Genomic DNA, 15,746 nt, shown 5'->3' with positions numbered 1-15,746 from the left:
TTTAAAAAAAATAATAAAAAAGGTTTGCCAAGTTCAAGTTTTAGAACACACAAAAATAACAAATAAAAGAATGTTAGCTAGGTTTTGAATGTGGTTATATTGACCTAATATTTGAAATCCACTTTAGGAAGCAACACTGTAAACATTTGAACACATGCTTTTAGAATCATTCTAAATCTCCTAGTACCAATCTTTCCCTAAACCCCGTAACTTTGTTGCTACTTTAGTTTCAACCAACTAAGCTTACCATCTGGTTAAAATGAAGAGCTGTAGCAGTTCTTTTTTTATTTATTATAAATTTACTACATACCGCTCCACAGTCATTAGACGAAAATTCATAGGTCTTGGAATAATCCTGGCATCCAGCCTAGACAGAGCAGTGCTTCTGACTACTCTGTAGGGGATAAACGATCATTATTTATAGGTATGCACACAAGGAGACAACAAGAACCATACTGCGGTTTTCCACTTGAAAATGCCATATCATATCTACAAATAGTGCCGAGGTTGTCTTCTGGTAGAAGGCACAGCTGTTCGGTATTTTCAGAACGCATATTTCATAAATGTTTGAACCTAGTTCTTTTTCTTAGTGCTCTGGCAATGTGGCACTTTCTCCCCTCCCGAAAAAAAAAAAAACACGCACTGAAAATAATGTCAATATTTTATCAAAATTCATGATTTATACAAAGTCACAAACATGTTTTAGTTTAAATTATCCAGACTTCAATTAAACTAAATCCCAACCATCATTGGCTTAAAACCATCCTAGGTCTTCAATACCTGCTGTACAGTTATATCTACTATATAGCAAAATGCCGTAAACTCTGAATATTAAGGGAACATTCCAGACCCCCTTAAAGAACTTTATCTTGCTTAAATACTTTGTGTTATGTTTGTTTCTCATTTTACAAAAAGTATAGATTTCTATAGAAATTGATACTTTTCTAAATTAACCTTGTAATGTTCTGACGGTCAGACAAACAGTTCTGTTAATTCCTGGATGTTTAGCTCAGTGGGGCTAAATTTGAGAGGCAGCAATTGCTCAGAGCACTTGCCTTGTAAAGACTTCCCATTGAGCTCCGTTGGGAAGTCTGTGATTGGACAGCTACACAAAGACTGGGAGGGGTTAGAAGAGGAGGGCTCGCAAAGGCTGTTTTTATACACATCCCACCCCCATGGAAAAAAATGCATAATAAAATTAATACAAGTTTTCCATATCTACTAAACCATGGTTTGGTTTTGTTTTTTGGCCAGTGAAGTGTCCCTTTAAAGACATTATTGGATAAATGCACTGGATTTATTAAGGACCTTGGCTTCAAAACATGTAAAAAGTCATCAAGGTGGACCAAAGGTGGCAGCAAATGTTAACATTCTGAACTAGAATCTAATGTAAAGTTTGGACTACTCAATTTAAATTCTTCATTGCAAACACAAAGCATGCTCATCTAAATGACAGTACAATGGAAAGTGATTAAAGCAATGTGCTTCCCCAGTCATTTCTGAACAGGTTCTCAAAATATACAGTATGGTGGGAGTTCCCAGGAATAGACACTGCAAGGGTTGAGGGCATGATCTTACAGCTCAGTGGCTTCCAGCTGGCTACACTAATGAAAGTTTTGTGGTTACAATTTATGGATCCTTCAACAATCTGTACATGGTTAATAGCTTGCAAGGTGGCAGCTTGAAAAAAAATGCACCTGTAAGTTACATAAATTATTTTATCAGCCTATTATTTCAGCAGCTGGAGCACTTTTTTCAAATCACATACGGTTTAATAGGCTTAAAGAAACATTATACATTATAGGGTTAGGGACTCCGGGATTGAGGTTTGTATTCTTAACTTACTAGATAACGCCCCCGCCCCCCACAAACTGTAAACACCCCCCACCCCCTTCCCATCTTACCTCTTCCAGCATCAAGTCTCCATCGGCACTGGCTTGGTCACCGCTTTCACGATGTCACGCAATGGTTGGACATAGTGTGCATGCTCAACACACATATAAGCCCCCCCGCTAAGGGATACATTGCAAGGCAGCCACTAGAGGTAGACTTAACCCTGCAACATAGACATTCCCGTTACTGATAAACTGCAATGTTTTACACTGAAGGGTTAAAAAGACAGATGCCTTGCATCCAGACCACGTCATTGAGATTAAGTGGTCTGGGTGCCTTTAGTGTCCCTTTAAATAACACCGCCCATTAAAAGCCATAATGCACAGGGTGGATGACCTTTGCAAAGTGATATTATGCGTCACTGGGACATAGTGCCAACTGCTAGTAAATTAAAACATTATTACATGTCGAGAGAAAAAAAACGGGTCGCAAGAGTATTCTGAGAACGGACAGCAGCTGAAATAGCCTTCCCTTCGGTGGGTCCCCGCTCAGAACTCAAGCTGGTTTTAGCTCATCTTGTGCCATTACAGAGAGAACATATCTGAAGCATATCAGACTGGTCCCACCCATACGGGCAGTCCAGATCTGAAATGCCAGCAAGTTCTCTCTGCACGAGAGATACAGCAACCCCAGACGATCGTTTCAGCCTTGTTATGCATCATCAGTGAGGCATAGCTGATATCTCTCTAGGCACCGTGAGCAAGGGGTCCACGTCTGGATTACCCTTTAAACTAGTTAAAGGGTAAGTTTAAAGGGTAATCCAGACGTGGACCCCTTGCTCACGGTGCCTAGAGAGATATCAGCTATGCCTCACTGATGATGCCTAACAAGGCTGAAACGATCGTCTGGGGTTGCTGTATCTCTCGTGCAGAGAGAACTTGCTGGCATTTCGGATCTGGACTGCCCGTATGGGTGGGACCAGTCTGATATGCTTCAGATATGTTCTCTCTGTAATGGCACAAGATGAGCTAAAACCAGCTTGGTAATTTCAGTACGTATGCGTAGCATTAATATTCTGGAAGTGAGCACATATATGTGCAGACCCCAGCGGATGTCTAGAGCCAAGCAAAATGCAGTCATTGAACGGAACATACTAGTTTACTATACATAGAGCCAGGGGCGGGGCTAGACTATAGGCAAGACCAGCTATTGGCAACCCACCTAAACAAGAATTGCAAACTTTACGTATCTCTTCCTCCTCCCTCCAGTATCCTTTACCCAGTCTGGTAGAAAGTGGTCTGTAGCTCCCAGCGAGCACCACCAGTCAGATCAGGAAGAGGGTACAGAAGATCGATATGCACTGCCATGCTACAAGTAGTGATTGACAGGAAGGGGAGCGCTGTGCACTTTCTTCCTGACGGTTACATTACGACCTCCGTGACGGTGCCCCCTAGGCAGCTGCAGCACCGGCCCTGCATAGCGTGAGTATTTATGTCCTGTACGCTTTCTGTGAATTAAAGTGACTTTGCCACCTCACACTTACCTTTCTCCTATCGTTTCCTCTGACAGAATATCAACTTCATTTCTATTCCCCTTTAAAACATAGGGCATAGTAGGGGCTACTTTGTGTATTTTTCCTACATTTGACAATTTTAACAAAAGCTGGGGCTTGTCAAGTTTGTCATCTAAGCTAACATAAGGTGAAGCTTGTCTTAACCGCCAACTGTTGCCAAGATTGTCAAAACTGAGGGAAAAAATACAGAAGACAAAAGTAGTCCAACTGGGTCTTATGTTTTAAAGAGTAGCAGATCAGAAATGGAGACAATAATCCAGTTAGTGCTACAGAGCTTTCCTCATTGGCTGAGAGCATGAGCAGATCTGCATAGGTCAGCAAAGTCATATGGCTTCTCCTGCAGGACATGATCAAATCAGGTGGCAGGAACACCAGGGGACCCAGATAAGCTGTGAAACCATTCTTAAAACTCTTTGACTACTTAATCTAGGAGGGAGTCAGGTACTTCTGGCACCGTAACCACTACAGAGGTGTTTGGAGTGTTCTTTTTACTGGAAGCCTGCAGTCTAAACTGGAGATTAAATATAAATGGTTTTTTTCCAGCTATACAGGAAACAATTATTTTGATTAGCTTGTAAACACATTTTTGAGTGTAAGGAATCTATTTAAAAAACAAAAAAAAACAAAAAAAGTAAATGAAAAAGTTAGTGCCCCATCTCCAACTTTTACGGCATGCTCTCGCTGACCAGGTGAATGCCCACCAACACAAATAGGCTTCTTCGCAGTTTACTGTACAAGTGCAGCCGCTATTGGCATGAGAAGCAATTTCATCCATTTTATTTCAACATTTTTATGCTGCCAATTACTGAATTACATACACCCTGGTTTCTGAAATGCTCGGTCCTCACTACAAATAAGGGGATCAGGACTGGCTGAGCCACCACTTCCTAGTTTGTGACAGAATTTCTTCTTTTTTTTTTGGTATGGGATGGGGGAAGAGACAAAAAAAAAAAAAAAAAAAGGAATGATTCTACCTGCCAAGATTTTGACTTTGCATAAAATCACTGACAGGTTGGAAAGTCTAACAGTCTATTAATCAGTCATACAGAAAAGACTCTAATAACATCAGTTTAACATACAGGAAGGCACGGCATGGAAACATTGACACCATCTGAGCCTTTCCAAACAGCTGTTCCATGAGCAGACAAGCAAGGTCTCTATCAATGTGTGACATCCTGGCATTAAGGGTTGCATTGTGAACAAGTCTATTCCCCTAGAAATCATAAGCTGGCAAGCAAGAATGCAGGGGATCGCATTCACAACACTTTAAAACACTGCTCATTTAGGTTATTTCTGCTCGGTCCCCTGCCATTTACGTAGGATAGGTCATTGACAAAGGCTAACCTTGCAGAGGTTTGACGTTGGGTAGTGTGACTCTGGAGAGAGAGAGAGACAGACGAGTGTGTGTGTGTGTGTGTGTGTGTGTGTGTGTGTGTGTGTGTGTGTGTGTGAGAGAGAAAGGAATCACAGATGACAAAAAATGCATGAGGTAGACTAGCAACTAACATGTGTACCTTAATAAGTCAACCCCAGTACTGACACAAACTTCATCTAGCCCATAACAACCGCTCCAAGAACAAGCTCTCTTATTTATGTTTAGATCCTACTTCAAGATTAACCCCTTTAGGACGGAGTCAATAGTACACGTTCTGATCAAAACAAAACGTAAACAAAAACTGGAATTTGCGCTATATGTCTGTTCAACCGTAATTCATCTCTTTCATATTAAATATTTTGTTCAGGAGAAACAGGGCTTTCATTTCATATCAAATATTTATATATGAAACATAATTTATTATGAATAAAATGTAAAAAAAATTTTTTTTTTTTTTTTTTAAATTGTAGTTCCGCCTCACATTTTAGCTGTAAATGTCATAATACTGTTAGATTTTACTGCAAAAAAAATGCACATATTTGTAATCAGCGAGTACAACAGTACCCCCAATTAACAGGTTTTATGGTGTTTTGAAAAGTTACAGGGTCAAATATAGAACGTTCCATTTTCAAATTGAAATTTGCCAGATTGGTAATGTTACCTTTGAAACGGTGTGGTAGCCCAGCAATGAGAATTACCCCCATAATGGCATTCCATTTGAAAAAGTAGACAACCCAAGGTATTGAACGTGGGGTATGTTTAGTCTTTTTTAGTAGCCACTTAGTCACAAACACTGGCCAAAGTTAGCGTTCATATTTGTTTTTGTGTGAAAAAAGCAAAAAACTAATATTTGGCCAGTGTTTGTGACTAAGTGGCTACTAAAAATGACTGGACATACCCCACTTGCAATACCTTGGGTTGTCTACTTTTGCAAATGGTATGCCATCATGGGGGTAATTCTTATTCCTGGGCTACCATATGGTCTCAAAGGCAACATAACTAATCTGGCAAATTTCAATGTCAAAAAAATGAAATGCAAGCCTTATATGTGACTCTCTAACTTTCCAAAACACCATGAAACCTGTACATGGGGGGTACTGTTATTCTCAGGAGACTTCACTAAACACAAATACTAGTGTTTTAAAACAGCACTTTTATGGACTATATTATTGTTGGAATATGTTTTACTGTTTGTTTGTAAAAAATGCAAACAACGTCACTTTTACTTAAAATATCATCGTTGTAATACAATTTACCAGTTTTAAACACCAATATTTGAGTTCAGCGAATTCTCCTGAGTAAAACAGTGCCCCCTATGTACAGGTTTTATGGTGTCTTGGAGAGTTACAGGGTCACATATAGTGCTTGCGAATTAAATTCTCTGCAATTTCTCCCTGTGTTGTCAATCAAATTTTAATTAACCCCTTAAGGACCAAACTTCTGGATTAAAAGGGAATCATGACGTGTCACACATGTCATGTGTCCTTAAGGGGTTAATCAAATCACCTAATTATGTTAAAAAAATACTTAAATATACACATAGATTTTTAATATATATGCATTTATAGGTATTTAAATTCTACGTGTATACTAATGTAATCTTTTATGTAAATATATATGGGGTTATTTGTAATATATATATATATAAATAAATAACAAAATACAGTTAGAATGAAATTACATGTAAATATATAATTTATTTAAAATTTTGTTTCAATATTTTATTTATTTATTTTATTAATTTATTATTGTAATTATATATATATTTTTGTGTGTGTATATATATATATATATATATACACACACACATATATATATACATATATATACACATATATATATATATATATATATATATAAAATATATACATATTATATATATGTAACGTCATTTTCCTGGCAGTATAGGGTCACTAGGTTTCCCTGCCCTCAGGGCCCCCCTCCCGCTGGGCTGAATGGGTTAAAACCTCTTCAGCCACTTACCTTTCTCCAGTGCCAGGCTCCCTCTGTGCTGGATAACTCTCCACCCCCTGCCGACGTCAGATCCGAATGCGCCTGCAGGGCAAGAGCCGGGCGCGCATTCAAACAGCCCATATAAAAGCATTACTCAATGCATTCCTATGGACGTCCAGCGTCTTCTCACTGTGATTTTCATAGTGAGAATCGCGGAAGCGCCTCTAGCGGCTGTCAGTGAGACAGCCACTACAGGCTGGATTAACCCTCAGTGAAACACAGCAGTTTCTCTGAAACTGCTATGTTTTCAGCTGCAGGGTTAAAACTAGAGGGATCTGGCACCCAGACCACAACATGCCGAAGTGGTCTGGGTGCCTATAGTGGTCCTTTAATATTATGCAGAAGGCAAGAACTTAATTTTATTTATTTTTTTAAGCGAAAACTTCAGACACTGAAGGAAAAATAGGTTAAGATGATGTAATTTTTAGAACTGGATTGGTTAACTGTATTATATAGACAACAAAATAATAGACACTCCGGGCTGGATCAGACCAACTTTTTTTTTAATTTTTTTTTTTAAATGCATTAAAAAAATTTATATACACACATATATATATATATATATATATATATATATATATATATATATATATATATATATATATATATATATATATATATATATATTTATATTATTTTTTTTTTTTTGAGGCATCTATATAGTGACATTCAAAATCAGCAACTAACAGCATATATATTCCCAATTGAGGGCACTACATCTGCAATTAATTACAAGGCTTTGTATTTCCAGCAGTTACTGCTACCCAGACAAAGTGATCAGCCACTCCAGATAACTCAATAACTTCACAAAATGTTGAATTAATACCACAAATACCATCAGGAATTTTGTGTACAGAGAAGGGGTTACTTTTCATAAGCAAAAAGTGAATAAATTAACTCATTTATACACTTATGAAAAGTATTTGATGAACTAGAAATTCAGGAAATCCTTAAAATGGACAACGGTGTTGTTGGACTCATATTGCTAAAATAAAATATTTCCGAATAGGTGTTTATTATTAAATCTATTTTGGAATGTAACTCAGAAATTAAGTTCCTGACGGGGAATGCATGAAGGTTTAATTGTGTTGTGAATGTAGTTTACAACTTAACATATTTAATCAAATTTTAACATTATGCAAGATACAAAAAATGTTGTTTTGAAACTTACATTTACACTTAAAACACATTTTTTTTAAATGTAACAATCCTAAATTCTCTGGTGTAAGATAAAAGTGCATTATCTTCCCTTGCCTGTTGGGAACACTGACCAAAACAAAATCTCCAGGGACTGGTCTACTCATTGTCTCCTACTTCCCAGGAACTGCACAGTATAGGTGGATTTAAATTTAGATCTTTAAAGCACAGTCTTGATTTTCCCAGACCCACCCAAAGCATGATGTCATGTACAGATCTATTTCCATTAGCACTTCTGGTTTCCAATTTTACCCCTGCTCACCTCAAAGGAGCTAGCAAGAAATGAATAGAAAAACTAAAAAAACAATCCAAATGCACTAACTGGACTTAAAAGTGGATCAAAATAATTTAATGCCCAAAAAAATGATTTATACTCTACATTATTTCCTTGACAAAGCATCAGTTTGACTTTTCAACCCACTCAGGGCCCTAAATATGGCTGGAGAACTCATTGCATGTCTATACCACTGGTCCAAGGCAGGCCTGAAACCTATAAGGCACATCAAAAAGTTTCAGACTGAACCATGGAACAATGACCATATCCTAAAGAAAGGGTGTGTTGTACTGCTGTAAACTAGATCGTCCCCAATGCTCTGCCAGTATTATAGGCCAAATGTTGTCTACCTCTGGCTTAATAGAATCAAGAACAAGTTTTAGTGGTTACACAGACTATACCTTTAATATTAAAAAATAAATTTAAAAAAAATATTCCATATTAGAGATACTTTTGAAATTCCAGAGCCTGACAGAACTTGCAATAGCTTGACAATCAAAAACACATACACACAAAAAATAGATTAAAATAAATAAATAAGCTGATATTATTTTAGGTATTTTATGACACTTGCGCGTTGTCAAAGAGTGCAACGTATTACCATTTGCTTTTATTATCACATCATACCATGGAACGAATGGGCAAAGACACGCAGAGGCAGGTGTATACAAAATAGGTGCTAGGAATTAAGCTTGTTCCAGGAAAAGGGAAACAGATGTGCAAAATTTGTACATGTAAGGTTAATTATGCTGTAAATGTCAACTAGAAATTTGTTATGTAAACAATATAAAAGCCACTACTAGTTGCTGTAGCATTTTAAAGAACAACTTCCACGTCAGCAGTGGCGTACACGTGCGAGGATGATCGTGTAAATTGACACTGACACTGTGTGTAAGGTGACCCTCCATGTTTAATAATGTACGGTGCGCATACAGGAAGCCCAAAGAACACGGCTACTCAAGAGAAAGACTGACATTCCACTTACAGTTTTGTCAATATTTGTAATATATTGAGTTATAAAATGTAGACAAATCACATATAAAAGTATTTTCAAGCTTATCTTCTACAAGCCCCATATAGGATACAATGAGGAACATTCGGTGAACAATGAACCCATTCAATGAAAGAAAGAAGGAAAAAAAATAGATGAAATGAGATATGATCCTGCTAAATTCCATCCTTGCCAAACCTCTAGGAAAAATGGGGCTCTGCCTTGTTTACAATATTCTATAAATGAAGATCATACAAAACCTGAAATGACCAGCTACAGGACTGTTCTCAACAATGAAAGAAAACAAAATAAAAAGAGAAATAGTGCCTTTAAAAGTGGACACTATAGTCACCAGAACCACTACAGCTTAATGTAATGGTTGTGGGGTCTATAGCATGTACCCGCAGGCTGAACACTTTAAGCCTAATTGCTTATGGGTAAAAAAATAAATCCTTATCATAGAACCTTCGAATATACTGTTCCATCAGCATGTTTTATCTGACATTTAGCGATCACTACCTGTCTAACACATCTTGTCCCTTTACGCTACCACTAACACCACAGACATGTAAACATGGTTTAATAAGTACTGTGTCTCAATGCCTCTGACTATTCCTGTTTTTCTATATCAAAAATACTGCATATCTTCTACATGTCAAATGTCACAATGTCCTTTACCATCATGTACACTTAAACTGACATGTTATCGCTTTGATTGTTAACCCTTGCACTACAAAAAAATGAAAAATAAAAAATGTTTAAAAAAAAATTAATCATTGTTTGGTCATTAACTCCTACAACTTACTAGGCACCCTGAAAATGCACACCCATAGGTCTTCTGTAAATCACACAAATACTTGATAATAATATGCAACAATGACATTAATCCACAATGTTAAAGGACAGCAGAATGCAAATATAACTCCGACATCAAGCTGCATTAAGCACATGGCTTTTCTCAGATTATACATTTAAAAGAGGTATTTTTATTTTATTTTTTAAGGGACACTAACCATTTCAGATCATTGAATTGATTATAGTGCATGGAGTCCCCTGCACTGTCCCTACATTTAGTGTGAAGTCATTTTCGAGCAGTTTAACACTGGCCACCCACAGACAGGCCATTACTGGAGGTACGGATAAAGCAGAGATTACACACTTTCTTTAGCCATGCTAATTAATACGAGCAATATGTGGCTTTGATTGGCTTAAAGTTTTCAGCTGTCACTGTTAGCCAACCACCGCCAAGCATTACTCCTCAGGTTAATATTTCCCCATTACCCCAGAGCGGATTCTCGCTTCCTGATCCTGATGAAAGTCCTATGATGGACTGAAACGTTGATTTGCTGTAACCCGTGTGTTATTAATAAAGACAAAATCATTTTCTGCAAGAAGCCCAGTGTGTGCCTTTCTTCGTGGAGATTTATGTTGATTTGGCTGAAAGAGCACTGTGGCACTTATACTACAAAGGTGAGGGCAGGATCTTTGAATATATAATATACACACACACGATACCTTAAAAGTTCATAAATGTGCATTAATTTGCTTAAAGGGACACTATAGTCACCTGAACAACTACAGCTTAATGTATTTGTTCAGGTGAGATCTATAGCTCCCTGCAGGCAATCTAATGTAAACACTGTATTTTCAGAGAAAATACAGTGTTTACATTGATTGATAGGAATACCTCCAGTGGCCGTCACTCAGACGGCCACCAGAGGGACTTCCTATCATGCAGGGCCCTAAAAAGGCCCTGTACACGTCAGACGTTTGAAAATACGTCAGACGTTTGAAAATACGTCTGATGTGTGCAGGAGAGAGAAGGCACTGTGTGCGCGCCTTCTCTCTCCAGCCTGTCAGAGAGGAGAGGGGGCGGGCAAAGACCACGAGCTGAGCTGTCAGTCAGCTCAGCTCGCGGCGCACACCGTGCTCAGGACTTCAGAGGGCGGCATGAATGCCGCCCTCTGAAGTATGTGCGCATGTGTGGCGAAGCCGCGCATGCGCACAAGGGAGCAATGACGCTTCCAAATGGAAGCGTCTGATTTCTCCCTGCTCGCGCCCGCCTATTTCGTCATTTTGACGAAATAGGGGGCGCGGCTTCACGAGGCTCCCGGCGCTGGAACCAGGTGAGTAAAACTGCTTGGCTGGAGAGTCCCTTTAACGTTACACTGAATTCTAGTGAACTGAAAATAGAGTGGTGAAAATTAGGGAAACATGCCGTTTTAGAAAAATTCGAAAAACTTGACTACCAATTTGGTTTTCAATTCGCTACCATTCAATACTGAATTTTTAAACCCCATAACCTCTAAATATGTAATATGAGACTTGAAAAAAGTAAATTCAAAGAATATGTAATAATAGCAATTTTACATAATTTATAAATGTTAGACATACACCCTGAAGATGACAATCAAAACCATGTATCCTGTAGTTTTGTATCCTTTAGCCTCATTACTAAATGTGAATATAAATTTTATTCACTACTGTATCTTTGTCATAGATCCAGGAAATAACATCTGTTCTCAAGCAGATTAAATGGGCCAATCTAATGCATATGAAAATGAGCACAGTTTCCAGAGTCTGAAGTGAAGGCAGCAGGTTCCAGCTCCTCTCTGTGCCACACTCATCCACCTGTGGTCAATCAAAAACCCAAAAATAATACAGTAACATTCCTTTTGACAGGACACTGACTAAATGACGAGCTACAACAGGGCTGAACACCAAGACTATTTACAGCCATAGGTCATCAGTACTGTCCACAAATATAGCCCTATGAAATTCACAGCATCTCTGTGAATGATTCAAACAGCCATGACAGGACAAGTCAGCATGAGGTCACAAGTCCCCTTTCTAAATTGGTTATCTTTTCCCCCCCACACATATGTTAATCAATTTATTTTAGTGAGCATTCCTTCTTAGGCCCCATGTCCACAGCTGTGGAGGAGGGAAAGTCTAATGCCTGAGTATTATGGGAGTTGAACTCTCAGAACTATATTCTTTACTTGTGCTGCCCAGGTCAGTTTTAAAATGGATAAATGTTACTTCCAGTGGAAAATAAAAATGTATTGTGTTCCATTGAGCACTGCTAATTATTATGCATTACGGGGGACATAAAATCCCAGAGTCCATTCTGTTACTTGTCTTATAATAATGGAGGCACTCCTGGCAACATGTTATTCATAGCTTTGCATAAATCAATAATTTAGTCACCAAACCGATTTGTGACAAACTGTACTGTAAATTATGCCAAGAAAACTTGTTGCTCTTTCTAAGTTTTATAGAAACCAAAGCATTTAACTCCTCTCCATAAACACCTTTGGATGCAAAAAATAAATAATAATTACATAATTATGCTCTCTATGGGCAATTAAGGAACCCCAAGAAAAGGCAAAGCGGTGGCGAGAGAAAAAACATAACGTATAGGCCACATAGGAATTAAAACCAAAGTACACAATTTAAAGCCCGGAGTCTGCACATGTGAAATAAATCATAATAGTCTTACATGGCTCTTGTCTGCACCTAAACACCTGATCTGGTGATAAAGCATGCAAAATAAGAGTGCTACACAGTATAACTGGCAAGTGATTTTATACACATGCTTGAATACCAATCTGAACCAAGCCATGAAAGCAAAGGAGAAAATGGTTAGTGTTGTTCAGAGATTATTATTTTTGAATGTTTCAGACAGAATTCTCCAAATGTTCAATTGGGATCTGTCAATTTTGAGAAAACACATTTTTTGATAAGTTTCCTAATTTCTAGTTGGTAGAAATGTGGCAAAGCTTAAAGGAAACGCACAGTGCTAATTTTACCATCTTAGAATTCCCAATGCAGACACATCATAAATTGGATTAGACAAGAGCACAGCAAGGTTTGTATGGGGTCACATTCCAGGTGCTAACTGTGCCCTTTTACATGCACGTCTAAAGTATTAGAAAAATACAATTCCACTATAAAAGATGCACCTTTGGGAGCATGGGTTCTTCATGTTCTAATCGATATGAGCAAACAATGGAGGAACAAGATTCTTCTGTGCTATGGATAATGTAACATAATATAGCTGGGACCAATGTCCACCTCAGCCTTACCACCCAAGCTCAATTACCCCCCCCCCCCCCCCCCCTCCATCTGTAATGCTAGTTATTAATAGACCAGAACAATAGTTTTAAATATGCCATGATGGGGAGATTTATAAAATGGATGATTCAGAAAATTGGTTCAGAGTTGTAAATGTAAGACTATCACCATGGAAACCAGAGGGAACTTTCCATTGGTGAAATGTACACATTTACAGCTTGGCACCATTTTCCATTTTGGATAAATCCTCCCATTTGGGTTCATGTAAACACGCTTACACATTGGGCATTTCCATTCAGTATATGTTCACACCAAAGAAAACTCAATGGGCCTGGAGTTAGAATGACACACATCAGCAATGTTATTGAAAGTTAGGCAGACTTATTCAAAGTCCTCATAATCAGTCAGTCAATGAAGCTGGCACTGACCAAGCCAGTAGGGGAGATCTACTTTTCCAAAAATCATTTTAACTCTTTTAGACTCAACCTGCTTTTTAACAATGCATCAAATTCAGTGAAAACAAAAACTATCAGAGTTAGAGATGGACAAAAAGAAGGCAAACTAACAGCAGATCCCAGCCAGGAAATGTCTGTGTGAGCACACCCCCTCCTTCTGTTCTACAGTCCCAAACTGGGATATGAATAGGGGCTCTGTGTTCCTGAGCAATGACAGCTCTGGGGCTCCCCACAGCAGGTATGCAGTGCACCACAGCACATTTATTTGCAAGGGAAATGAGACATTTGAGCCATTTCCATAACTAACTGTGTGTGATCAGATGGTCACAGCCAAGTGAAGAGCTTTTCTTTGCCATCTAGTGTTAGCACTCAATGGGACCAGACTCAGGCGCTGCAGTTCAATGCATTGCAGTAGTGAAGACAGTATTTATTTAGTATGATAACTATATCAAAAGAAGATAATGCCATGCCAATAAACAGAACCCCCAGCTCAGTAAGAGCTTCCATCAGCAATCATTACACACATGGACTGCATGATTAATAGGCTTAGAAAGCATTTTACTGAGCTTGTGAAGCACCACTTCTGCATCAGCACAACAGCCTGAGCTCTTACATCCACATCACCAGGGTACCCAAAACATGACTTTCTGCATTGGAGCATCAAAATCCCTGCTAGATCCTCACTACAGCACACACTCAGATCTGATGCTGTTTGTAACACTGGCAGCCAGAATACGGGTTTATATAAGCAATTAAATAACTCAAAGTAGCAGCCTGTCATTCAACTCGATTCACTTCGCCCAGTAAAGCAACTAATTATTAACCTCTCAAGATAATGACATGCCAGGGATATTGTGTTATACAGGCATAGTGCCTGGTCCTTATGGAGTGGTATGCAGTTATTGCTGGTACTTCGTCACCATGAAAACCGTATTGTGCGTTTTAAATGATGGGTTCCAATAGTATTCGCAGCATTACCTGTGTGATAGTTTGTGTTCCATTCCAGAATTCTACACAGAATGTAACGTGTCTAATGAAAGCAATGCAGTGCCAAGAAATTTATGCAGCTGGGAAATAAAATTAATTACAAATTAATATAAATCCACCCCTTCCAAAAATATATTGATATTGTGAAGTTCTCACCTCGATCCACTTCTGAGCCTCCTTGCAAGCTGGTTCCGGGGGGGTGTCTTGCGGCTGGGGTAGCTCCCCTAAAACCAGTGCAGGGCTGGCCATGTCCAGGGGCAGGCGGCTGGGATCCTGTGTCTGCACAGAGCAAGCTTTCTCCAGCCTCCTGGTCAGAGAGTCCCCGCTCTCTGTGCAACGTGATCCGCACCACACGGCGGCTAAAAATAATCAGACGATTGCAGCTTTGCCTTCAGCCAATGCAAATCCCCAAGCCACCTCCTCCTATAGAGAGCAATGGCAGCAATCACATGCCTGATTATACTGTGCTCAGTGAGAGCCCAGAGCCAGGCACTGCTGCAGCCCTCACAAAGACAGGGAACAATTAGCAGTCCCAGCACATGCTGAATCCCATCATTCTCCCAAAACTAACGCACGACACCCCCACCCACCCTTCCAAATGCAGCATCATAGCCAGGCCAGGCATTGGACGGCTGGGAGACAGGCGCTGACTCAGGTGTTTAGCACAGGGATTGATGGGAGGATAATAGCAAGGAAAAAGCACCTGCATCACAAGCAACAAGTGACCATGGTGTGTGTTTATAACATTGCCATAAAGACAGTAGGCCTGGGGAAGGTTACAAAAATAAGTGTACTCGTACGCAAAGCCCTCTGATCCTATCCTCTAGTCTAGGATTATGTGTAAATGTGTTGTGTTCATCATTATCCCTTATCTGATGCACCAAAAAAAAAACCTTAATGCACCTCTTCTTCCATCATTTTATTATGTTCCATTAATATAATTCACAAATGAGTTGCTCCCACTTTATAAG

At 38.9% G+C, this 15,746-nt stretch overlaps 1 protein-coding gene across 4 annotated transcripts in view; it reads right to left on the bottom strand.

The window, feature by feature from the left end:
• LIMCH1 (LIM and calponin homology domains 1) overlaps nt 1-15,327 on the bottom strand; it is a 245,787-nt gene extending 230,460 nt beyond the window's left edge. For 3 of the 4 annotated variants that reach the window (XM_063457907.1, XM_063457908.1, XM_063457906.1), the window contains exon 1: nt 14,932-15,326. In XM_063457907.1, coding sequence (XP_063313977.1) covers nt 14,932-15,024 — 93 coding nt within the window. In that variant the 5' untranslated portion in view covers nt 15,025-15,326. Of the gene's footprint in view, nt 1-14,931 lie in introns of all 4 variants that reach the window. The other variant, XM_063457904.1, reaches the window with a different exon arrangement.
• Between the last annotated feature and the right edge of the window lie 419 nt (nt 15,328-15,746).

The sequence above is a fragment of the Pelobates fuscus genome, chromosome 6, assembly GCF_036172605.1.
Source record: "Pelobates fuscus isolate aPelFus1 chromosome 6, aPelFus1.pri, whole genome shotgun sequence".
Taxonomy (NCBI): Eukaryota; Metazoa; Chordata; class Amphibia; order Anura; family Pelobatidae; genus Pelobates; species Pelobates fuscus.
Note: the sequence above shows the minus strand (reverse complement) of the source record. Positions and strands in the feature narration are given on the sequence as shown.